General features: G+C 47.7%; 1 protein-coding gene across 1 annotated transcript in view; it reads right to left on the bottom strand.

Moving 5' to 3' along the window:
* Positions 1 to 21544, bottom strand: part of LOC125947446 (uncharacterized) — an 87372-nt gene extending 65828 nt beyond the window's left edge. The window contains exons 1-3 of the mRNA XM_049672184.1: positions 21416 to 21544; positions 16530 to 16597; positions 11708 to 11872 (exon numbers count right to left, since the gene is read on the bottom strand). Of these exons, the coding sequence (XP_049528141.1) occupies positions 11708 to 11872; positions 16530 to 16597; positions 21416 to 21501 (319 nt within the window). The 5' untranslated portion in view covers positions 21502 to 21544. The remainder of the gene's footprint in view (positions 1 to 11707; positions 11873 to 16529; positions 16598 to 21415) is intronic.
* Between the last annotated feature and the right edge of the window lie 4204 nt (positions 21545 to 25748).

Consider the following 25748-nt stretch of genomic DNA (forward strand, 5'->3'; position numbering starts at 1 on the left):
TTATATTTATGTACGAGGCGCGTTATAAGGTAAGAAATTTAGGCAACTACAAAAAGTGGCGTTATATTCATGAAAATAAAGAAATAATTCCGCACTCCGAACTTTTTGAAATGACATTATTTCTTAGATAACTTCATTATTTTCGGATCACCGTGGGACCAACTTGGGTGAGTGTTTATTAGGCGCTGCCTCTTTCACGCTTACAAGGGCTAATCGGTATGTGCCACTGCGTATGCGCAACTCTTCAATGACAAAAGAAATATTAACAATTTTTCCGAAGCAGGGCATAATCGAACTGGTGTCATATACATATATTCAGATAACCTTGTTTGAATATATATATTTACACACGCGCGGACTTCTCGCCCCCGCTAGATGTAGCAGCGTGTCCAGAGGAAAGGGCGAGAGACGAAGCCGTCTGCATCCATGCCTCGTAGATTCGTTTCTTAAGGCGAAATCCTTAGGTGTCTATGTTGGGGGCGCCCTTGGCGGTGACCTTGGCGAAAATGCACCATGACGAAAAATGTCCGACGCCGCAAAGAGTAAACACATGTCAAAAATGATCGGACTCACGTCATTTTCTCACGGAGGTTCCTTTAAACAAAGTAAATTAGTGGCTTTGAAAAGGAATTTTGGCACATTTCGGTCTGGGTGGGAATCGAGGTGTGAGACGAGCAGGCTTCCCTGGTGCCACGGCTGCTCCACGGTTCTGACTTACTAAGGGTGTGCCTCGTGCGTGCCCAATTGCACACGTCACGTGGTCACAGAGACGCGCTCGTCTCGCTGCTCGCGCGTTCGTCGTCGTCGCCTTCCACAGCTGGCTCCGCGGGATGCCGCTCATCATGCCAGCGTTCCCAAACTGAACCTTCCTCAGCGAAGGCGCTGACGGCACTGGACCGCTACCAGTAAGTGCGGCGAATTTCCGTGAGTTCTGTCGTGCGCTCCGTGGACAGTTTTGCTACAATACTTCATAAACGTGCCCTAATTCTGACAAAAAGTGTGCGAAGTGGGTGATCAGGCCTTCACGTTTAACAAACGTGTAACACTTACTTAATCTTTATTTATGGACCTACATATCGTCCAGTGGACATTTAGGGTGGTGGGGAGGGTCAAAGCATTGTGAGGTACAGAGGGGATGCATGCAAACGCAGGAGTAAAAAAAGAGACACAAAATGAAAATTCAGCGACGATTAAGTGGTAAATGCGAGAGAAGTGCGGTGTCATTAGGTTGCAGCTCTCTGAGGTCCCGGATCCGTGATTTACTTAACCACGTTTGCCCCATTGCAAAGTGTTCAGGAGCTCAATCGACCCACGTCCTGCCTCTTCGAGAAGTGCAGTGCAACTGACGGTGGCGAGAAGGCCGTCGCTTGGAGACACTCATACCATTTTTTGCATTCCGCCTAATTGCATAATTAGTCTTAATTAATAAGAAACTTCTCGAATGATATAATTAAATTAAAAGTGTCAATGAGAAAACTGTAGAGCAAGATGAAAAACTCCCGATACAGCTTTCTGTTGCTATATAAAAGTGTTTTTCTAAGCGTGAAAGAAGCCCACGAATACACAAAGTTCCTCGAGTGGCCAGTAGCGCGGCCTAGTTTTAGAGCGCCCGCCTCGGCTGCGGTAGGTTCTGGGTTGGATTCCCACAGCCGCCGGGCACCCACTGGTTCAAATGGGCACAAATATACCCCGGCCTGGCGTTCGGTTTCCTTCAGGGGCTATACGCTTCGGAAAGGAGCCTGCGCTCTAAACTCCCGTCGAAACCCTCGTGAGCACACAAAGAAAGAAAAAAAATACGCCTAAGAGCACCGGGAAATTTTAGCTCAGGGGCAATTTTTATGAAATCGCGGAGTAGCAAGTTCCATTGACTGATTGTGCATGGGGAAAAAATTCTCCGACGATAGGCTGTTTCACATGGCGCGATTGGGGCGAAAGAAATCGTTCTGCCGCGCACGTCGCAGGGAGATTTTTGCAGACATATTTCGCATGCGTCTGCGACGGCGCTATTTCCGTCGCAGCGACGCTGAAGGTCGCCCCCTGCTCACGAAGCATCCAAGCCTGCATTGCTAAATAAAAACAACGTGGAAACTAGCCATACATCAAACCTTTCTTATCATTATTTGAAAACAGAATGAGTACACTATTTTTTAATGTTTAAAAGCGTTGAGACTTTACGATCGCTTAGTCCGCAGCCGCGGCGAGTGAAATGCTGCACAACACCGCAAGTATGAGCGTGCGGCTAGTGCGGCGTCGGTGGGGTGGTTTCGTTTAGTCCCTTGTTGTTGAGGTAATATATCGAAGCCACAACTCTTCTCCTAGAGGAGTATTTGCTTCTGCAGAAGAAGCGACTATTGAGTGTGCAAGCACCTGGCACAATTTGCAGCGATGAAGAGGTTCACGACGGGGACGATCAAGTGCACGGGTACGTGCCGTATGTTGAAGGCGGCGTAAGCTCCCGACCTGGATAGCGTGCAGCATCTCCTTTTCAACGAATTGTGTGAGTTGGAGAAAACAAAAATTGTTCATGAAGCTCCTGAGCCACAGGCGCTGGTGGGTACGCTCTGTTAAAACATCATTGAAACTGGTGCGCGACATTGCTTCACTGAGCTTCCAACACGCGGTTAAACGGAAAGCACCTATTTCGATGGCGCTTGCTGTTACGTCGCGTCGCTCCGCCCACATCGCGCCGATCGCTGCGACTCGGCGACGGTGCGACCAACATGTTGGAATCCCGTCGCGAAGAGCCCGCGCCGTCGCGGTGGTCGTGGAGCGATGGAATTCGCTGTGTCGCTGTGTGAAAATCGCGCCATGTGAAACAGCCTGATTACGATTCTCCCTAAAGCGATATTTGAGCGCAGCTCTATACGTGTTTTCATTTCGAGATCTACTGGCTCGTGTAACATGTTGTGAACGAAGCAAAGGGCGGCGCGACCGCCTTGCTGATCTGGAGATCGCGAGAGCCAGCGCGTGGGTGGCGCATGGGTGCGATTCACAGCAGCAGCCGCGAGACCTCCCAGATGAGGCAGGCTAGTCTGGCGCTTTCTTGTTTATCATCGCCGCACTACGCTTTTCCTCTCACGCTTTCGCCATACCCTCCTCCGCTTTTCGCCTCATGGTTCCGCTGCACCGTCCCATCCCCTTTCCTCCTCGCGTCTTTCATCTCCCGCTGCCCTCCGCGTTCGCTTTCAGCTTTCGCTGTGCTCGTTCGCTCGGTTACGTGGTACGACGCCGAGGACCGCCGACGCTTAACGCAGGAACGGTCGCTTAAGACCTGCGTTCTAAAGAAGTCACAGGCCTCCGCGGCACACGCAGCACAGTCACAGCGTAAGCTGTTGGAGAGGCTCAAGAGTAGCTCCAATTTCGGCACCACGCACACCAGGGTCATCGCGGCAAAGTCTCTTCACCTCGTTTTGACGAAAACGATCTGAAGTTTACCGCCCGGCGTCGACGGCGAGCAGCGGCTTTTAATGCTCTCTGCACAGCAGTCTGCTGCGCCCGATGATGCCTGGTTGTAGCCGCGCACGTAGCTCTACGATTCGCTTCTTCAGCAGCGGTTCGTACCTTGCGAGGAGACTCCATAACGTGTACCAAAGAGGTACCCAGAATACGTGGCGCAAATCTCACATCGGGATCGCGTTGACTGCGCGCCTCGTCTGAATTGCATCTCGTCGTCTGCGCCTGTGCACGCCGCGTTTGCAGGCGACTTCACTAGATGGTTCCACCATACTGCCGGGGGCTCGGGTTGTCTGCGCCTGCGAGCCTGCCTAGAGTGCGTTTATACGGCATTTTTCCGCTGCCTGTTAGCAAGCGCTTGCGTGGCTCAGTGGTAAAGTATCTGAATCCCGCGCAGCGGGCCTGGGTTGATCCCAGCGGGGACCGAGTACTTTTAGGGGCGAAGCTCCTTAGGGTCGAGCCTTGTCCCCCGTCGCGCCGTTGTAGCCACGCTAGTACTCCCCGCTCCGGCTAGAGGCGCAGCTGTGCTCTCTTCCTCTCGCGTTCCCGACGCGCGCTCTCTCTCTCTCTTTTTCGTCCGTAGGTAGGGGCGCTGCGGTGCACAAGGGCGTAGGGTGCCTCGATGCCAGCGCCGCCGTTCAGGGTGGTGCCATCCTTTGACCGCCCCCGCGCCGCCGCTTTCTCGCTGCGACGCCTTATTGAATCACAGCAAGCGGTTGCGCTTGCTTGGTGCCGGTGCTTAGTTCGAGACACAGTGGGCGCGGATGCTTCGCAGACGCTTCTACTTGCTGGACAGTGTTCAGCTGCATGAATGACAAGCTTGTCAAGTGCATCGAGTCGACATGACGGGCTGTTGTGTTCCCAAGTGCACCGGATCGACGCGTAAAGGGCTTCGTTGTTTACGCTTCCCCCGGGACGCAGAGCGAAGGAAGAGATGGGAAGCCCAAGTAAAGCGGTATCACTGGAAGGCAACGGATAGCTCCTACATTTGCGAAGTAAGTGTCAAGAAAGTTGAGACTATCGCACCGTGTTTTTCATTTAAATAAGAAAGTATTCTCTGATCCTCGCTCACGAACTACGCACTGCACCGATGCTCTCTGAGTAGCCTATGGTTTGCGAGCGCGCGTTGCATAGGCTTTTGCCGTTTTGATCCGCGCAGTCTATGCGAGTAGTACCCTTATTTTAAGGACTGACGAAGATGCTTCGCCGCGAAATAGTGTTACATTAGCTACAAATCGTCATGTAAACCACCTATTTTACTTTATCACGGGAAGCACACATCGTGTGTGTCTCTTATTTCTTTTTTTTTCTCAGTTTCTTTTTTCGCTACTGGTTATTTGGGACTAAAGAACGCAGTGCTTCTTCTGGGGAGAGCGGCTGTTGTGTACGTGGAAAGCGAAGCATTGTGATTTTCCCTGATTTCTCAGCAGATACCTTGCGGATCTCAGGTTGTTAGGTTATATAGCTGATTTTTAGACGAATATATTTGTAGCGTGGTGCTCGTAAGCCGATGGTCATTCGTGCTCATTCCCGATCGTAGTGGGTACTGTGACGGTCTTTAAATGCCTCTGCACAGTATGCCCAGGTGTAGTAGTTAAGGGGCATCATGAGACTAAAATGTTTCGGCGCTTTCTGGCATGGTGTCTGTTGTAGCCTGTGCATTTCTTCGAAACGTGTGAAGAGAGGTAATACAGCATTACTTCTGCGAAAATTAATTTTTAAGCACTGTAGTTGGTTCTCTGTATTTACAAGGCAACTTTTCATATCAATAATCACTTTTGTTGTTTTACTTGTACTTAGAAACACTTTGAAGAGGACCAGTATACGAGGGAAATCGACAGGATGGGCGCAGTCTGTTAAAGTCAACAGCCCTACATCATCATGGACTATATTTTCGAAGTGACAAACATTGCTAATCTGTATTTGACTGTCTTAGTTTCATTTACGGTTTTTGTACGCGATATGTATGCAGTGTTGTTTATTTTTTCAATGTAGTTATTAGTGTTCTAATGGTTATTTATAATATGTTCTGTACTCGCCATCGATGTGTTTGGCTGATGCGACGTATTCGATGGTAGCTGATGTATTCTGGCTGGATATCTTGATTAATATTACCCGCGGTTGCGTTTTCTTGTTTGCATTCTTGTTTTCGATTTATATTGTGTGTAATAGGGTTGATGTACTCACTTGAAATCCCCCCCATGTAATGAATAAATTAAAAAAACTCCCCCTATCCCGCATTGTGTGTGTCGAGCCTACCTTGCGAATTTTTTTTATCTAGTCTTTCAACACAACCTTAAGGCGCCACACAGTACATATAATTTTTCATGTACATATCTCTTTCATGATTGACTGTACTAGACATTACTAAGTAAATGTATTTTGTGCATCGTTTAGTTTCTTGCGTGTACTACGCAAGATTGACACAGTCAAGTTACGTTACATGTTTCTCTACAGCACTAACTAAACCTTATTTTCACATCGCAGTTATTTTTACACCAGCTTAATCCTGTCAGCACACAGTTTTGTGGGCAAAAAAAGCAAAATTGCGCGTAGATATCGTCAAATAATTGCAACGAACGCGAAGAGCACGCGCAACGCAAGGGAAGCTAACCGCCGTGCGCGAGTGGCTCGCTACGGTAAAGGAGGCATGACGTGTAAACCAAAATACAACAGCGAAAAAGAAAAAACTTCCACACACAGGGGGTCGCAAACCTTATATACCTAGCATCGAAGCGCAAAAAAAAAATAGTGCGTATTTCAAACATGCACACGGCATATTAAATGTGATTGAATTAGGCAACTTGGGGCATGTTCCCGGCGCCATACATTTACGTCTCCGACTTTGGACGAGTTAACGGCTATTGGTTATAAAGATGTGCAGATGCGGTACCGATAAAAAAATCCTCATCAAGGCAAAGCACTTGGAAGCGCTCCGCGAGTAACACTATTTATGAACGCAAGCGTAGCTGAGTCTGAGCTCGTGTGATTCAATATGGCGGCGCCAGCGGGGTTGTTTCCACCCTGAACGGCGGCGCTGGCATCGAGGCACCCTACAAGGGCGTTCGTTCCCGACGTGCGCTTTCTCTCTTTCGCCCGTAGCTAGAGGCGCTGCCGTGCAAAAGGGCGTTCGTTCCCGACGCGCACTTCCTCTCTCTCTCTCTCTCTCTCTCGTCCGTAGCTAGGGACGCTGCGGTGCACAAGGGCGTTCGTTCCCGACGCGCGCTCTCTTTCTCTCTCGTCCGTAGCTCTGGTTTACCCGAATGATCCCCCAGTGCTTCGCCCACTCATCATCATTCACGTCGTGGATATGCGGTTATCTTTTCGCATTTCCGGCGTTAGCGGTTATAAACGCGGCCATCGCGTCCGAAGCGGCTATTGTAGACACGATCGCGAACCGAAGCGGCTATTGGAATGACCCCATAACAGCTTACGCTGTAAAAAGTAAGGAAGTGTTACGCGTTTGTAAAAGTGAAGGCGAAAGCCTGGCAGCTGTGGAAGAAGACGACGTTGAACTCGTGAGCAGTGGCACGAGCACGTCTCTTTGACCACGTCATCACAGAGACGCGCACGCTAGGGAAACCTTTAGTAAGCCGCAGCCGTGGATCAGCCGTGGGTTCAGGGTGCCTCCGCGGTGCGAGACGTGCGCGTCTCGCAGCGCGGAGGCCTGGGTTCGATTCTCACTCAGGCCGAAATAGTGGACTCACAGGGAACGAGATCGCCAACGAGGTCACCCGAGGACTCACACACCGGGCCCCAGCGCAGGCAGACTACTCCCTGTCAAATAAGCAAGACTTAACCACATGCAGAGATATTCTCACTATAGAATGGGCAGGAGAACTCTTCCTCCCCCCATAGATCTCTCACAAAGAAGGAAGAAGCAATCTGGCGAAAACTGCAGACGGGTGCCTTCCCAAACCCGTATATTCTACATAAATGGCGTCCTGAGGTGCACTCTTCGAAATGCAAAAACTGTGAAGGCATAGCGACTAGAGCACTGCACGGGCCGATTTTTTCAGCCCGGGCCCGGCCCGGGCCCGTTTTTAAGTTGTGCTGCCCGCCTGAGCCCGACCAAAAGCTTTATGGCGAGACCCGGGCCCGGCCCGATCCCGGAAATAATCAGCGTTACCCGCCCGGCCCGGCCTGCCACCCGTTTACCTTAGGCCCGAGCCCGGCCCAAGCCCGGCTCGAACCCGGCCGGAGACCGAAAAAGACATGCCTTTCAGAGTCGAGAAGCCCGAGGATAACTCGCTGCACGTTACATGCAAACCACCAGAAAGTCCGAGCCCGGCCCGAGCCCGTGAACACAACTGCCCTACCCGGACTGGCCTGGCCATTTGCCGGGCAGAGCCCGGGCTTTCGGGTAAGCCCGAGCCCGTGCAGTGCTCTAATAGCGACCCTAAATCACACGCTCTGGGCTTGCCCAGCGCTAAACGGTCTACATGGGAACAAAGAGTCATGGGAATCCTCCCTTCATAGCCAGGAAGAACAAGCCCAAAAACAAGCCATCTGTCAAGCCCAGGCCGCCGCCGGAAGCCAACTGATTCCGGCCGACGTCTAGGGGGGAGGTAGACGGTGAAAGGGGGAGCTGCGTCTCACCCCGATCGCCCATACTCTCTGATGGGTGCAAATAAAGTGCTTTCTCTCTCTCTCTCTCTCTCTCTCTCTCTTTCAGAGCCACTAATTTACATTGTTTACAGTAACTTCCTGTGATATGTGACGTCAACCCAAGCATTTTTAGACGTGTTTTACTCTTTGCGGCGTCAGTCATTTTTCTTCATGGCACAGTTTCGCCAAGGTCACTGCAAGGTTACCGAAAGTTCAACGCGAGGCCACCGCCAAGGGCACCGCCAACATAGACACCTAATGCTTTGCCTTAATAATGCGCATGGGTGTAAATGCTTGCACAGATATTCTTTATCTCTTGGAGGGTAATCATGGCACTGAGATACATGAGCCAGCGGCTGCCGATATGTGTCTTTACCACAGATGTAAGAGCGTGTCACGTCAAAAGGTGAGGCGAAAGAAGGGGCAGCAAAAGGAAAGCTTAACCGGGTACAGATGTCGCTTTATACCAGTGATGCTGCTTGGGAATATCATCTCCATAAAAAATCGGGCATCTGGGTTTTGAATCGCCCCTAACCTAATTTGAAGAGTTTGCGTGTGGGGACCCCACAGGATGCAATCATATTCAAAAATCAGTGTCACGTTGGTTAAATATAGCGTTTTGTTAACATCGTGCGATGTGTGCTCACTCCGTTGTTGTGGTTGCGCACTCTACATGACAATGCCAAGTTCAATCTACGGAGAGCGTAATGCCTAAGTATTTTGCTTCCGTTATTTTTGTGAGTGGTTGACCATACAAATAATACGGAGTTGGCAGGGGTAGTCGCTTACATGTGAACCTAATCTGTTTACATTTAGGTCCATTTAGAGACATAAGCAGTGTTTGGCACCATTTGTGAACTTTGTCAAAATCACTTTTAAGAGCTATTCTGTCTGAATTCTTATGAATTACTCGGTACGAGACGCAATCGTCTGATACAGTGTGTTGTTTGATGTTTGATGTATTCTCTGCGCTGATGTCATTTACGTAGATTATAAATATCCGTGCACTCATAACAATGCCCTGGGGTGCACCAGAAGATGCGCTCTCGTTAGATGATATCCTTACTTTAAGCGGAAAGAACACGGACGCTGGCAGAAGACAGGACAAGTCCCTGTTCTTTCGCGCTTAAACGAAGAATATGTTACCGTACCAACTCGCCTAACTGTTCATCCTTTTGATTTAGAGGATACTTTACCATTCATTACAACTTTTTGACAGCAATAAGTCAGATAGATTTCAAGGCAGTGAATGATATTGTTCGCTATTTTAAGAAGTGAAAGCCTGTGAGCAAGACGAACGAGAGACATTATCGGAAGGTTCTTGAGAATCGAGTAAAACGCAGTTTATCTGTGAACCTATGTAATAGGAACTGAAATATCATACATCAGTTGGACCAGTTGAATGATGCAAAAGTGTCGAGCTCGGCATTCATATTAATAATCAAGAAATATCAGATGATTACATATATTTGTGCTTATTACATGTTCCAGTGACTTAAATTGAACAGAGGTTAGGAAAATCAGCCTGTAGTTCGGAACGCGGTCTCGGTGCCCAAATTTATGAAATGCAACTATATATCAGCCATTTTCCAATCTTCCGGTAGCTGGCTATTAGCAAGCGATTTATTGAAGAGGACCTCCAAGTGCCTAGATATTATTCCTGCGCAAGATTTCAGTGAAAAAAATAGGAATTCCATCTAGGACCTCGAACTGAGTTTGATTTTAGTTTTTGGAGAAGATTGAAAATTCACGCATATTGATGGGGTTAGGACTGGTGTGTCGCTACATGGCGTAGACAACGTAGACATTCGTGAGATGCATCCTGCCGGGAGTTTTTTACCAACCAGATTCTCACGTTATAAATTCTTCGTATCATACCACGCTATAGTTCTACAAAGCTGCATTCACGATGGATCACTTAATATTTTCTTGTTTCCTTGCTTATTGCCAGTATCGCAGTAATTTTGGGCCGCGAATGTATACAGTCTGCTAAGGTCGCTCTATTATAGTCTCCTTTGCATTGGCTACTAATTTTGAAAGCTTATGCAATTGTCGTTTGACGGCTCACGTAAGCTGTAGACAGACAGACACGTATATGCGAGGAAATGAATGTTAATTAAAGAATTATGCATGAAATGTAATAAATTTCTTCATTTCATTCCTGCGTCGTTGGCGTAACGGAAACCGGCGCGCGCATGCGCTCTCGCGCATCCATGCTACGCAAGGTGACACATTTTGTATCGACTTGTATTTTCTGCATTTCGTATTTGTTTTAAGCGTACCGGGCCCTTTCTCGGCCGATCCTCCATTGTGCGTATGTGTCATCGTATGAAATTCACAGTCAACATCAACAGGTGGTGACTATCTGAAAGTGCTGGTTGGTGTCGGCGCGAGAGATGTATACGTGTGATGCTGGCCTAATGGCTAAAGCGTTTGACTGCCGCGCTGGGGGCCTACGTTCGAATCCCTCCCTTGGACATACTTCGTATTCTTTAGGTGAATGGAAATAGCCAGGCGAAACCATGGGATGGTAGGCAAAGAAAACTACGTTTAAAAATATATATATCTGCTCGTTGTGGGTATGTGCGTATGTGCATAAGGTCGAAAAAAATTAAAGCCGTCCGGAGGTGGAATTCGAACCTAGACGCGCAACGCAGTAGCCCGTGCACGTAACGTGACCCCCAGAGCATCGCAATGCGTATATACAGTACAGTTCACACTTGTGATGTCTTGCGAAGTGCTGGGTGTGTTGTGCTTACCTGTGTTGTTTCTCATGTATTCCCGTGGGAGCCAGCAAATCGTTTATAAGTTTCGAAGTTGTCATTTAGCAAGCGATAATCAATAGCAGTACTATCAGTCAGCAGCAAGTGGTCAGACTTCTCCTCAAATGCATTGCTGCTCTTTAACAGAATCCAGTCAGGTATTATTTTGTACGTAACACTGCGTTTAGTAGACGTTGCCATTCATAATACGTGAAGTTAGAGGTGCAGAGCAAGGAATTGGTTACTGGGATTTTACGTGCCAATGCCACGATTTGATCATGAGGCACGCCGTTTTGACCACCAGGGGTTCTTTAATGTGCCCCCAATGCACGAGACACGGGCGCTTTTGCAGAGGTCGTGGGATTTGACCCCACGACCTCTTGCTTAGCAACGCAACACCGCAGCCGCTAAGCCACCGCGGCGGGTACAGAGCAAGGAACAAAAGACGTGCGGGAGTAGGTGCACACAGCGCTGATTTTCTGTGATTGAAAGCCTTCGCTGTGTTTATCTGCTACACTTGATTTTGTATTTCTCGCGCTCTACTTAAAGTCCTGAACTACCAACAAGCCCAATTTTCCACCATATATATAGCTTTCGCCTTTTTTGTCGTGGCAGTTTCTGCACACCTCGTCATGTGGATGCTGCCACTTGCTGCGATAACCACTGCTTGCGTTAAACCTGAGCATCTGTTTAGATTGCAACGCAGCCACTTCTCACAAGTTAACGTATAACTTCGACGTATTTCTCAATGCTATTCGGAAGCTGAGAGAGAGAAGGTAACAAAGGAAAGGCTGGGCGCTTAACCAAAGAAAAAGTCCGGTTTCTCACTCAAGGGCATCTGACGCTCTACCTGCATAGTCTCTACGCGAGGTGGCGCCGCCTACCGGTAGATGGCTGGCACTGTCCCTGCGCGTCCTTGTTGGGCTTCTCGGGTGGGCAGCGGCAGTGGCCAGCCGCATCGTTGGGCTTGCGCGCGCACACGCGACCCGTGCTGCGGTCACAGTCGAGATCATCCTGGCACTGCTCCTCCCTGAGCTCCCCGAAAAAGTCTGCGTGCAGAAGCGCCACAGTCATCCCAGGGCACGACCGCGTTCACTCAATGACAGCCTGCTATGTATCTTAAATCTGAGAACCTACCAGCAATATTACCAAGTCGTAGAATGAAAAGCGTTCGTTCTTTGTGTTTTCTTGAAGTTTTCAAAGCAAGGCGCTTTCATTACCTCCCCGATTCAGTTCACTCAAGCATATGACTCTTACCAACCGAAGTTGTGGCAGTGATAACGACAATGTGCCTGCAGCGTATATTGTCATAACAAGTGCCCGACCCTATAGAATGTGCCGATCCTGATTTGGGTTCAACGAGCCATTGCTGTTTGTAAGTAAGTTACTGTTTGTTGTTCGCGTTTTTATTCGAATTTATTTAATATACGTAAGTGTGCGATTTCTTACACTACAATGAGTGACTCGCCATTGTACGCAAGGAGGCTATTTTTGTTTGGTGGCCCTTCTAAAGCACAATGCATTGCCTACATCATACGTTATGTAGTAAAAGCAACGACAATTGCCACATCAAAGCACTGTTATCACCCGGGGTCGAATAGGGAATGTCGCTGGAGCCAATGCTTCGACAGGTGACTTATGCAGGGCATCTCCGCCTGTCGAAATGCCAGTTCTAGCGGCATTCCATGTTCAACCACTGTAAATAATGTCAAGCCTCCATCTTCCTGGGAAATTCTGTCTTCTTCAGAGCAAAGCAGCACACGCTGCAAAAACGCAGCACTATTCCTTCCTGTACCGTTGTTATCAACATTTCTCGCCAAATGAACATTGAACGCAGCAGTAACAAAGCTTTTTGTTATCTCAGCTAGTGGAATAGCGATGCACCAATAATAGAGGTGGCATTAGCGCGCCTGCCGATAATCCTATCAAACGCCGCAGGAAAGTGTGATGTTAAATCAGATAGGACATCATTCTCGTAAAACGTCGCAGAAAGTAGGCATACATGTGTTACTAATCTTAAGCGCAAATGGAGCTTTAATGAGAACTAGTGATATGATTGACGAGCCATTCTTATATAGATGACAACTCAGATAATTTTGTAGGCACACACTGTAGCAGCCACTAAAATCGTAAAATGCAATCACGGGGCAACAGACTAAGCAGGACAGCTTATTGTGGCGTATTTCCAATGCAATGACGATATTCTGGAACGCCACACTGTTATGAAGGAAATCGTGAGACATGCCCAAGGGATGGAACGATAGAACTAAGGAAACATTTGCTTGCATTTATTGTTATCACTTAGCAATAGGTAAGGAGTGCAACGTACATAAACACTGCGCTCATTATATAAACATACATGGGAACGGAGAAATAGTTTTTCTCTGCAACCAGTGCACCAATATTGATGAAGTTTCTTGCATTTGTGAGGTAAAATATATAATGACTGTAGGAACCAGATCTCTTATATATAGGTCGCCCATTTACCTATAAAAATCATGAAAATTTAAAAATTTCACACAACAAAGCTAACAAGTTTGCAATTCTAACTGAGGAATGACAGACGATATCAATTCTGCAAACTGCACCTCAGAACATCACCTCATCTCAAGTGGTCAAAACAGATGTACTATATACCGCTCTGTAATTTACAAATAATTTCTGAATTGAAATTTTGCAACACTCTCATTATTACTCCAATAATTTCATGTAAGTTGTGCATTCGGAAACCAAATTGGTCCGCTTTAGATGTTCTAACAGGTACAGTTTACACGACAGCGGAATCTGATTTTGCTGCATAGTTATGGATTTCGCAGAATTGATATCGTCTGTCATTGCTGAGTTAGAATTGCAAACTTTGTGCTTCTGGTTTTTTTTTAAACTGGTAGAATTTGGAAATATTTTTGAAACATATTGCAAGGTGTAAATAAAGTTCCTCTCACAGATTATTCAATTTATATTTTTCTCTCAAATGCAGCAAATTTCATTCGAATTGGTCAAGCGGCTGTCTTATAAAAGCATTAGGGAAATGAGAGTTATCCCCGGCTAAAGCTTCATTGAAGTGAGCGATGTTCTTCCTTCAATTATTTTTCTGATAAGGCGAAATTCATGGTGACGAGTCGATGAGTACTCGTCAAGCTCAATGGCGGCGGCTACATGGTACAACAACGTTCTAGGTGGTAATCTAATTTGCACAACCTAATTCTGAGCGAGCCTCATTCGCGTATCCTGCTTAAATTTTAAAGCTGTTGTAATACGTGTTTTTTAAGCTGCGGTATCAATTAATGTTACCCGCAATATGAAGTCCTACGCTCTTGTGTGCTCACATGTCTGAATGTTGCGAGTATTTAGAAACTTTTTTTTGCATGTGAATCTTGGCGTACATAACTTTATAATGTAAAAAATGTAGCGGTATGGAATACCTGAAATTTCGATTACGAATCCAGTAGTCATTGCTGCTTGATTGGCATTCGGTTGAAGAGTTTGCTACTCGATGTTTTCACAATTGTAGAAATTGCTTCTGCTTCATTTTAAGGGATAAGAATGCTCAATATCGTGCCCAGGAAAAAACGCCTACACAAGTAGTAAACTTTTCGAATAATTCTGCTGCAAAAGAGCCGCACATGTTTTGCACAGGCACGAGTTGCTGAGACGATAATTACTTCACTGAGTGTATAACTTCTGATAAATTATTTACGGTCTCTCATTAAGCATGCCTCGCTTTTAGTAGCCTATATACGAATGTGTTGTGTCGATTAAGCCAAACCAATTTTCCTATGCAGCCAATCTAACCTAGTTCACATTCCTCTAAAGTGACGCGAGTGAATAGTATATTACACTTAGCTCGTTCAAGGAACACTACACTGTACGTTGCATAGGACGAAGTTATATTTGTTTGTTTATTAATCTTTGTTGTGATGGAGCTACATGTACAATCACTGTTCAGTTGTTTCTCATTTACAAACTCATTGGTTAGGCGGACGTTCAGTGGGGACCGGAACTGCACGTACCACGTAATTCAAATAAGCATATTCTAACAAGCGGCTACTACACGCAACCTTTATGTCATAGTGTTTACATTCGAAGAAAATATTCGAAATTTGATTTGATATTTTAATAGCCATTCTCGTCGAATATTTGAAGGCGGTTTGAAAAGGAGGCTTCGCTATCGGAACACTTGTAAAAGCAAGTTTAATTTCGTATAAAACATTAACTGCGAGATGTATTACTGAGGGGAAAACATACCAGACAAAAATTAGCATGCATTGAATGACATCACGTGACAAAATATTTTAATTAAGACGGGAAAATGGAAGCAATGAAGCCAGCAGAATTTTGTCTACTGTCGTCGCTTTCAGTGTTTAGTTCTTGGTTTTGAGCAGAGTAACACTGTGCCCTTCGATTTTTAAAATTAAACACAAAAATGAGAAGTTTTGGTGTAAAAGTATGTAGGCGTTTTTCTTTACTCCACTTATTAACCACACAATAGCGCACAGTACAATCAGCGGAACTCTAAAATATACGAAGCACGGTTGGCAGGATATTTGCCTAATATGCCATGAATTTATGGATAAATGGGCCTACGTAAAAATTGCTAACGAATATATGCTATCCGAGGGAATTTATTGAAATATGTGCTACAATTTAGTTTTCGGCAAATTTGGCAATTGAGTTGCTTTAATTATGAAAGCGACAACACCCTATTATATTGAGCGAGTTGTCAAGCCCGCACATGATATAGATCGGCACTAATCTGATCAACGAGTAACTCGACATTAAAAAGCAAAAGCACAACAAAGTCGCAGTTTCGCCCGAAAGGCGAAGCATCAATTGCGATAGCAAATTCAATAGATAGCTATACCGAGTAAGGATAGTAGCTTTATCGGCTGCATAAACTTGGGCACGTTCGCTTACTAACTGAATTAACAAGCCTGGTGTCAGCGCGCACAAGCAAACATGAACAGATCACACTCGATCACCGCGGACACTCGCTGTCAAAACGCTGGCGTGAGCAAGCGCGATGGCAGCAGCAGCGAGCGAAGGTTAGTGCAGTGTATCGCTTCAACGTTTCGGTTGATGCAAATGAACTGTAATCTTGCTTTAGTATGATGAGAAACAGTGAACCTAATAGGTTGTATCACTGAACGAGTTATTGCCAGTGTTGTCTTCTTGACCTTGCCTCAGCCTCTATTTCTCTTCACAGCTAGCCTATTGATAAATGTTAACGTCATTTTTGCTTACTTTCACGAACATTGCGCGAACCGTGACGCGCAACAAGGGGGCGCCGATTAAGCCATTACATTATCCCAGATCATCGTTTTGGAATCGAGGAGTGCAGGCGGCGACGAACGCATTCCGTTGTGGTAGAATCTAACAAAACACTCGTTCACGTATTCTGCGGGTAACATTAAAGGGCGCTGCATTAGGAAGATTTGTGGGGAGCCCCCACTGCTTAACTTTTTATAGGCACATCGTGATTCTGAGACGTAACAGCCTATAATTTATTTGTATCATTGATTCCTGCTCTCGAAGAAAGGCTGTAGCACTTACAGAAGTGTGCTTGCATGAGCGTGAAAGGGAAGAACGAGCTCAACCGATAGTGCAGCCATAACAACGAGAAACTTTATGATCGAAACTTGTTGCAGCGCCGACAAGGAGAAATGCATTTCGAAACAGAGCGGCAGCAGAAAGTTCCACTGCTCTTACCAAAGCGTTCGGGGTCTTTTTCAATGTGCGAACGTGCCTGGGGTGGAAGCTGCAGTCCGGCTCCAGCCCTGCAGCAGTAAGAGCATGTCGATCACTCTGCCATGACATAAGTGAACAAAAAGGACCGAAGGTGTAAATGGCATTCCTCTTCGGCTGATGGCTGGTCCATATTAACAAACAAAATTTGCATTCACTCCAGTCTTTCACAGCGGCATCAGTACAGCGAGAGCCGCAAAACATGCCGGAATCATGGGCAGGGGGCCAAACCCGTTGCATCCCGGCAAGGGGGGAGGTGGTGCTGGTGTGGCTTGGGGGGAGGGGAAGTGACCCTTTCGCACCCCCCTGCCGACGCCCATGGCCGGAATCATACCTTTATAGAACAATGGATCCTGCATGCAGTGCATTTTGTTGCCGAAACTTTGTCAGGTTGGTGCGAGATCCACGATTTCTAGTTGATAATGCTATATTAAGAAAAAGACTACACATGAGCGCATTAGCAACCATACAGTGGCGTAGCCAGAAATTTTGTTCGGGGGGCTCAGGTTGCAGCGCGGCCTCCTCCTTATAGCATTTGTCGAGGGATCAAATACATGAACAATAACTGCTTTGCCAATGCCATTGTAAATTAGATGCTGCAAACGAATTATTGAACGCTACGCACTGTCACGTAAAATATGTATTTTTTCGTAAAAGAATATATTCGTATGTCCCACAAATTGTGGAAGAAATAACTGATAGAAATGCTGCGGCGTTTTTTTTTTCGTCTATTTAATAAGTAAAGAAAATATCACACGAACTTTAGAACTATATCACTTCGAAACCAGCAAAGCAGTGCATGCAGCTGATATGAAGAACGTAAAGGCTATGAAATGAATAAGTTGAGGGCAAATATTTTGATGAATCTTTGTCATTGAAGAACCTTGTTTACATTTTTGCACATATGCAATGGCCAGAAAAAAACCTCAATGACGCTGTCCCTCATTGCAATAGATTGCGCAGGAGCAGCTGTTACCGGTCGTGTATTGTAATTACACCGACGTTATACTCGCAACAGTGAGTACAATTAAAAAGTAGGAGTTCTGCAAAATATACATTAGAAATGCGAAGATAGAATGGAATATACAAATGCGAAGATACAACTTGATAAAGGGCAAAAAGGAGTCGCTGGAAACAAAGTTCACTGCTTGTATACACAAAACCTCTCAACAATATCTTGTTGAGAGGTTTTGTGTATACAATATACGTCTAAATATACGTCTAAGTCTCCAATAAATCTACGTATTTAAGCAAACGTCACTGTATATAATGCGTCAAACAAGGCAAATAAACATTTGCGCAGTCACAGATAGTGAACTTTGCGCACAAAAAGACAGATGATCTAGGCAAGAACAAAACTATGATCGCAGAAATCGTGATATGTACTCGGGCCATGCGGCGGTCGCGACAGCGCCATATGGGTAGAATAATAGAGGAATAATGCCGAAATCAGTACGAAAATGTGTAATTTGACTGCCTGCACAGCGGCAACAATTATTCTGCACCCAAAATCAAAGGAGGGTATTGCTTCGTTTCAAAAAAGAAATAAAATCAGGTAGCTGAAACGAAAGAAAAGGACAAACAAAAGCCACGGATGATGCGCAAGTTGAACTACCTATCCAATATCCGAGATTGTTTTTGGCAAACGCCGCGTGGGCCGGGCTTTCAATGAGCAAGGTCGGTCAAAATTGGTATTTGATGTCCTCGTAATTTTCGTATTCGCATGATAATTTTGATCATGATGCTAACTGCTAGAATAAACGGTTAAAATTTCTGTGGTTTTAAAAGCTAACGAACAGTCATACGTTTTCATAATTACGAGCTTATGGACCTGAAGGAACAGAGCTTTTTACCTGTATTGATTTTTGCTGCATCGCTATCTAAAGGACAAACTTCTCTAGGCGGGGAAGTTGAGCGAAGCGCTCAATGACTTCGGACACTTGATGCCGACTTCTCTGTGGGTGTATAGAAGCGCCAGCCTAATCATGCGTTCCACAGACATTGTAGAGCGCAAGTAGTTTTTTAGTAAACTCTTGTCAAAAAATATTCTCTCTGCGCTGGCCGTGGTCACTGGAATGGTGCCTGTGCAGCAGTTTGTACACATTTACATAGAACCTGCAGTCGCAATGAGAGAGGGCATCTATTCTGGTGCTAAAACCTAAAACACTCCCTCGATGTCGTTGGCATCCTTGCTTAGGTACCTTGCACAAACAGTCGGCTGTTTGACTCCAGCGATGTCCGTCGTTTCGTCAGGAAGTATGGAGGAGCAGCCTGCTTTTGCAACTAGGCTTTCTTTGATAATTTCACCACAAATTTCTATAATTTCGTTTTGTGCATCTGGGCTTAAACACGAGGCATTACTGGGGCAACTTTCCAAATGGTTCCTCAGATATGTATCTCCATAATCAGCTCGCATGCGTAGAAGCGCTCTGAAAATGCCTGTATTTTCAGCGGGGGCCATGCTTAAATCCATAGGGCCACTGTCCCTGTGGCCACGAAGAGCCAGACCTTGTCGCCCGCAAGAAGAATTTCCTCAAAAATAAGCAATTTACTTTATTTTGTTTTCTCATATTTTACTTTTCCTGCCCTGGTCCAGCTGATCGATCCCATTGTGCACGCTTCCTGAAAATGTTTGGGGAAAATTATCAGATGCGAGCTCACAGTCACGGTGATATTCAGTATTTTCGTGTGGGCGGAAGACTGCGAGCGCCTGCTTGCAGTCTGCATGCAGGCCCTTTGGGCCTGCATGCAGGCCCAAAGGATGGTGACTTGATGCGGCGGCGTCTTCTCGCGCGCGCGCGCAAGGGCGGGGAAGGTACGCGCCGACTTTTCGCGCGCGCGCGCTAGGAAGGTGAGGAGCGGGGGTGAATCGTAGCTCGCGTCTCCGCTTTTACTCAGGCCCTGGCTGCGCATGATGCGGCGGCTATTATGTTGGCAGTCATCTGCGGTGGCTTCGACGGCTGGCGACCTGAGGTGGCTGATGCTTCGTGTGCGCAGGGTTTTATCGCGCCTACTTCGCTTTGAAGCAAGATGCAGCGCGAACGGGAATTCGTTACCGCTCTTCATCACGCCAACGTTTTGACAGTGAGTGTCTGCGGCCATTGAGTGAGATTTGTCCAGTTTTGCCTGTGCGGGCGTGACATCGTGCTTGTTAATTTAGTTAGTAAGCGAATGTTTACAGCATTTTTACACCAGATCGAACTACTAAGCTTACAGCGTATAGCCGTCTAATAATTTGCTAATCGCAATCAGACCTACGCCTTTCGAGCGAATCTTCGACTTTTTCTTAAATTTTCGTCTCTCGATGTTCCACCTAGAGCTCCGCAAACGCAAGGCTGACATGGCCAGCGAGTGAGAAAAATGAGGGGAACCGAGGGTCTCAATTTTTTTTTTTTTTTTGTTACAACCAAATGAAGCAAAGTAGACAAGAAATGCGGGGAAAGTATAGGCGAAATGAGCTGTTATATTTTTATTTAGATAAAGAATTAATAAAGTAATGGAAAATGAAAGCGACCACAGCAATTATTCGAATCAAATCTCCAAGGTCATTCTCTGCCATATTGCAGACGACGAACGTGACATAGCCGGCGTGTTGTGTAGATCATTTAGACATAAAACATAATAAATTAATTGCCCGGTTTGTCAAAACTATGAATTTGCTTTCGTCTGCGCTCGTCGCAGTTAGTAATGTCTGAAACATCCCTGAAACGTTACTTCCGCCATCTGCAATAGCTACTGAAAATGGCCTTGTAATAACTGATTCGCTTGTAATATTTGCTCGGGGGTGCGTCGGAGAAGTGCAGAAGGCACACAACTTAGCAATTCTTTCTTGACAAACTAGGCATGTAAGTACACCAAACGTTACATTGAACAATCCGGGCCGAATAATGCTATCCTTCTGCAATATTTGAGCTAGAACGGAGCTTCGATAAGTGCAAAATGTGTCTTGTACAATTTTAAGAGAAATACGCGCGTCCCTGTACAAGACCTTGCCAAGTGTGCTGCCAGTAACAAAGGACGCAAAAAAGTGCTGGCTTACATAATTTTTCGGCATTCAAAGCGCTATGAGCAAATATTTGTACATATGGGAAAAATTCAGGAAGCTTGCGCAACATTTTCTGACCTAAAAGAGCAAGAAAAAGCTTCAAGTTGCCAGTACCCGTCACAACATCCATGCAAACACATGGTAGCAGACAATAGCGGAGCCGGCGCGCTTTCAGCTGGATTCTTCAGCGTGCTGCCGCAAGGGGCACACGTGACTTTCTGAAAAGGCCCATTAATTGTTGTTGCAATGGATTGCGGCTATTGTGATCACATACAACAAAAGAGCTTCTCCAGTGAATAAATATCTCCTGCGTGATGACATGCAGGGCTTTGGTAAGCTCATTGTTCCAGCCATTCTCCCGACGACGGGCTATTGTGCACGGTATTCAGGTAATATGGAATATGAGTTGAAGCGCCGTTCCTACACGTATAGAATTGCAAGACATTGTGAGCTTTCGAAGCATTGCTGTGTTATGTACCTAGACATCCAGTTACTCTTAATATGACTGTTTAGCATGCGGAAGCTACCGTGGTGAGTAGCAGAATCGTGGTTCTTAGATTATTGCAACAATAAAAGGAACGACATCGGAGTAGTGTTATTGTCTTGTTCGAACCCTTCTGAGTCACACCACACACTAGCATTCGGTCCACAAAGCAATACGTATCCGCACAGCTATGGCAATGTTCATGAATGTTTTACAAAATACATGCTGTTTGGGCAGCTACGAGTATCAAGACGCGACTCCTCTGACAGTGGACGGTATTTTATGCACCGAGCGCGAGCAACGCAACGTCCAAGCACTCACTGAGAGTCGGCCGCGTCCCCTGGTAGCGCGAGGACATGCACTGCGATGCAGGCGAGAGTCAGGGCGAGCCCGCCGGCCCGGCGCATCGCTGTGTGGACCGCGGCGCCGGCATCCACGGTGAGACGCACTTCTTCGCTCTCTTCTTTATGCCTAAACTCGACTAGGATATAGGTGGGCCACTGATCTCTACTTTAGACAAAACATCACAGATCAGTGGGGTGGGCGCTCAAGACATAGCGGGGTTCTCTGGTTGGTGATGTAAGCGCTCGCATGTGCCGCCTATCTCATCACTAGCGCCACCTACAGCGCTGTTACGCCGACTCAACGCCAAGCCCAAGCGAGGGAGGGCTCTCTCTCCGTTCGCTACGACCGCCGCAGCGGACGGTCACGGTTTTTGGCGCGCTCCACTATGTTTTAATAAATAGTTCGTACCCTGTTATTCTCGCCTCAGCCTTCACGCCTCAGCCATCACGCCCAGCCCTCACATCTGGCGCAGTCGACCCCGAACCTCAGCCAAGCCATTCAGCCACGGCAGCGCAAGAACGCCTTTCGAACGCCAGCGTCGAACGCCAGCAACAACGCCAGCGTCGAACACCGGTCAGTACGCCTTCTCAACTGCATTCGTCATTGTACTTACGCACTCACGCCGCCGAAGACTCACGCCTGAAGATACTCCTGCCATTTTACCGCTCGTCTGTGTAAAGCACGGCCGTCATGTGAAGAGTGCCGTGAATGTTGACTAGCCCTAGTCGACAACTAGGCTTAGCGATCACTCGCCTAGTCTCTCGTGCGCCCAGCCCCGTTTCGCAGTGCATCATGCCCGGAATTGTGTGGCAGAATCTCGACCCGGTGACCATGTCGCGCCTCGGCGTCGACCTTATACGCGAAGAATTGGCCCGTCGACAGCTGGACATCACAGGTTCGAAAGAGGAGCTCTTTCAGCGTTTCCAAGCCGACATTCAGCAGCAGCGTGAAGCTACCCCCCCGGTTGAAACGAATGAATCCGTCTCGACCGCTGCGGCGCCTTTGACGCTGGACCCAGCCACTCTACAGAGCCTCGCCATGCTGTTCCAGCAGCTACCTCGCCCTGCAACAGCGGTGACGACACTGCCAGACCTGTCATCGTCCATCCCGCAATTCGCTGGTTTGCACAGCCACAGTGTCAATACATGGCTTGACGACGTACGACGAGTACAGCAGCTCGCCTCGTGGGACGACGCCACCACACGCCTGATCGCAGCTAGCAAGCTGAAAGGCACGGCGCGAGACTGGCATCTCGCGTTCGGCAACCAGTACAGCACCTGGGCCACGTGGAGTGCCGCCCTGAAGGACACATTTTGTACAGAATTGTCCCTCATTGAGTGGCAAGAGCAGGTCATGAGGGTAACCCAGGCCCCATCCTAAAGCTTACACCAATATGCCTTTGCCAAGTTGAAGATCATTGAGAGTTGCCCCGTTAACCTCTCTGAGGCCCAAAAGATTGACTACCTGCTGCATGGTTTACGGGAACAACACATCCTCGCCGCCATAGCAGCCAACCGGCCGCCCACGGTAGCTAAGTTTATTTCTGCTTGCACCAGCCTCGACAAGAGTGCGCAACATCTGCACGCCAAAGCAAGCTCGTCACCATTTGCCGGTTCTGTTTTACCGCCGTCGCAACCCTTTCGTGCCGCTAAGCCCGCAGAGCGCCAGCAGCCTCGCTCAGAACAGTCGACACCACAGTCCTCCCGAGGAGCCACACCAAAAACGCGCATTTCAGAGCTGCCCGCCGAGCAACAAGAAGCTACTTATGCAGCTATTTCGGCACAGTATGGCGCTCCAGCTTTTCGTAGCGGTCAAGACCTGTCTCAAGCTGTCTGCTACCAATGTCATGCCTTGGGTCATCTGGCATCCAAGTGCCCTACACGCACCAGCCGCTTATCACTAGCGCCTCCAACCATGCCCAAGACACAGCAGCCCCCAGCACTGCACTGTGCACCCGTTCCGCTTGACGGCTCACAACAGCAATGCCCCTTCTTCAACGCAACTCTCAGTGGAGTCGGCGAGTGTGAAGCGTTTCCTGACTCTGGGTCCAAGGTGACATTAATCTCTAAAGCTCGTGTGCCTGCAAGCATGATCATCCCATGGACCGAGCCTCCACTCGTGGTGGTAGGAGGAAGCACAGTGCTACCTGTTGGTGCTGCATTTTTGAAGATATCCATCGGCCCAGCCACAGGAGTTGTTGAAGCTGCTGTTTTAGAAGATAATGTACTCCCCCTCATTCTTGGTGAGGATTGGTTCTCGGCAGCGCAGGCACGTCTCATCTTTGAGCCTCCGAAGCCAGCGCAGTTGCAGCATACAGCCACGAATATCACCATTACCGCAAACCAAAAGCTAATCCCAAGAATGGCAAATGCTGTGATCCCAACAAGGTCCGTCCTTTTTCCAGAAACCAGGCCCAGTTCCACAGACTGCCTACAACGTGATCCGTTGCCATTGCAAGAGCAGCCACCATGGCAAGCGTTAGCAGCCCAAACGTTGCCCTCAAGTAGCGCTCCTCTAGTGTCAAACTTCCGCGCTTCCGACACGGCACTCGTGCACATTCTTCCTGACATTCCACCGGCTCGCGTTGACAGTAGCTCGCCCTCACCCAGCCTCCCCTTTTGGTGCACTTCGACCCCATGGCAGCCACAACGCTAACCACAGACGCTTCGCAGGAAGCCATTGGAGCAGTGTTATCGCAAATCCAAGACACCAGAGAATGTGTCATTGCCTGCGCCAGCCGTGCACTTACGTTGGAGGAACGCAAACAGCACAGCAATGTATGGGAGTGTATCGTCGTTCACGGGGCAATAACCGTGAAGTTCCGCCAATACCTCCAAGGCAGAAAATTCTCTCTGGTCACAGACAACTGGACTGTTGCCTGCTTAACGTTCAACGTGCGGCCATCTCGTCGGTTCACTTCTATGCTCATGGACTTAATAGAGTTCGATTTCACCGTGCGACATCAGCCAGGACGCCAAAACGTTGTAGCCGACCACTTGTCCCGTTTGGCAGGTGCTGTCACACAGTCTTCGCAGTCGCTGGCTACGATGCAGCAAGAAGATTCCGAGTGCGCTGCGATTCTTGCACGCCTAGCCAATGAAGAGGACACAGCCGAGTTCGCCAAGCCAGATGACATCTTATACCGCCGACTGTCATTGGGAACGTATGCAGTCGTAGCTCCGTCCAAACTGCGCCCTGCCATTTTACAAGCATTACATGATGGTGCAGGGCACTTTGACACAAAGCGTACGTTGCTCAAGGTCCAGGATTGTTATTGGTGGCCTGACATGGATCGATCAGTGGAGAGATATGTGTCATCCTGCCAGTGCTGCCAGCAGTTCAATCGCCCTATCTCACGCAGTGTAGGTCTTCTTGGCAGAATGCCTACCACGGACATTCCATTTTCCAGCATAGCAATTGACCATGTAACCATGCCACCCATCAACTGAAAGCGCTACATTCTCAACGTCGTTGATTTTGCCACCCGCTATATCGTGCCCGCAGCAGTTTCGTCCACGTCTACGGGCGACGTTATCAAGCATTTGCACAATGTGTTCTACACTTACAGCACGCCAGACCACTTGCCTCTCGGACCACGGCTCTGCCTTCGAATCCAATGAGTTCAAGCGCTTCATGAGTCTTCATTCCGTGGAGCTCCATTTCACAACTGCCTATCGACCTGAGGGCAATGGCTTAGTCGAGAGAAGCAATGGAACTCTCCTGGCAGCTCTCCGCAAGATCTGTGCAATGGAACCACTGTCATGGCCTACCAAACTTCAAGAAGCAGCATTTGCAGTAAACACGTATATGAATGCCAGCACGAACTTTACGCCATTTCAGCTTCTCTATGGCTACGTACCGAAGATTCCACTCCAACACCATCCTCCGTTCCAGCACTCCGCCCTTGCCGAGCGCATCCTCGACACAACAGTGCAGCGCTCCGAAGTAGCCGCCAATTCGGAAGCAGCCCAAGGTGCACACAAAGAGCGCTGCGACCGCAGCCACCGTTCTCACACCTTTACCGTCGGTGATATGGTCTGGGTGAGACGACAGGCTCCGGTTGCCAATGAGAAAATAGCACCTCGCTTCAATGGTGTTTATCGCCTCTACAGAGCAGCAACAGCCTCAACGGCCCCAACGCACTCGATGTCTACCGAGCCACCTCGACGACTTTGTGCTCAAGTGAAGTTGCAGCGTTTCCGTGCATGTGTGTGGGTGTGGTATCGTGCGTGTGACAGTGTGCAGAAGCAATTGACCACGAGACGTGGTCAGTCAGACTGGGGTGGGATGTGAGCGCCCGCATGTGCCG

This window comes from Dermacentor silvarum, chromosome 8 (genome assembly GCF_013339745.2).
Source record: "Dermacentor silvarum isolate Dsil-2018 chromosome 8, BIME_Dsil_1.4, whole genome shotgun sequence".
Taxonomy (NCBI): Eukaryota; Metazoa; Arthropoda; class Arachnida; order Ixodida; family Ixodidae; genus Dermacentor; species Dermacentor silvarum.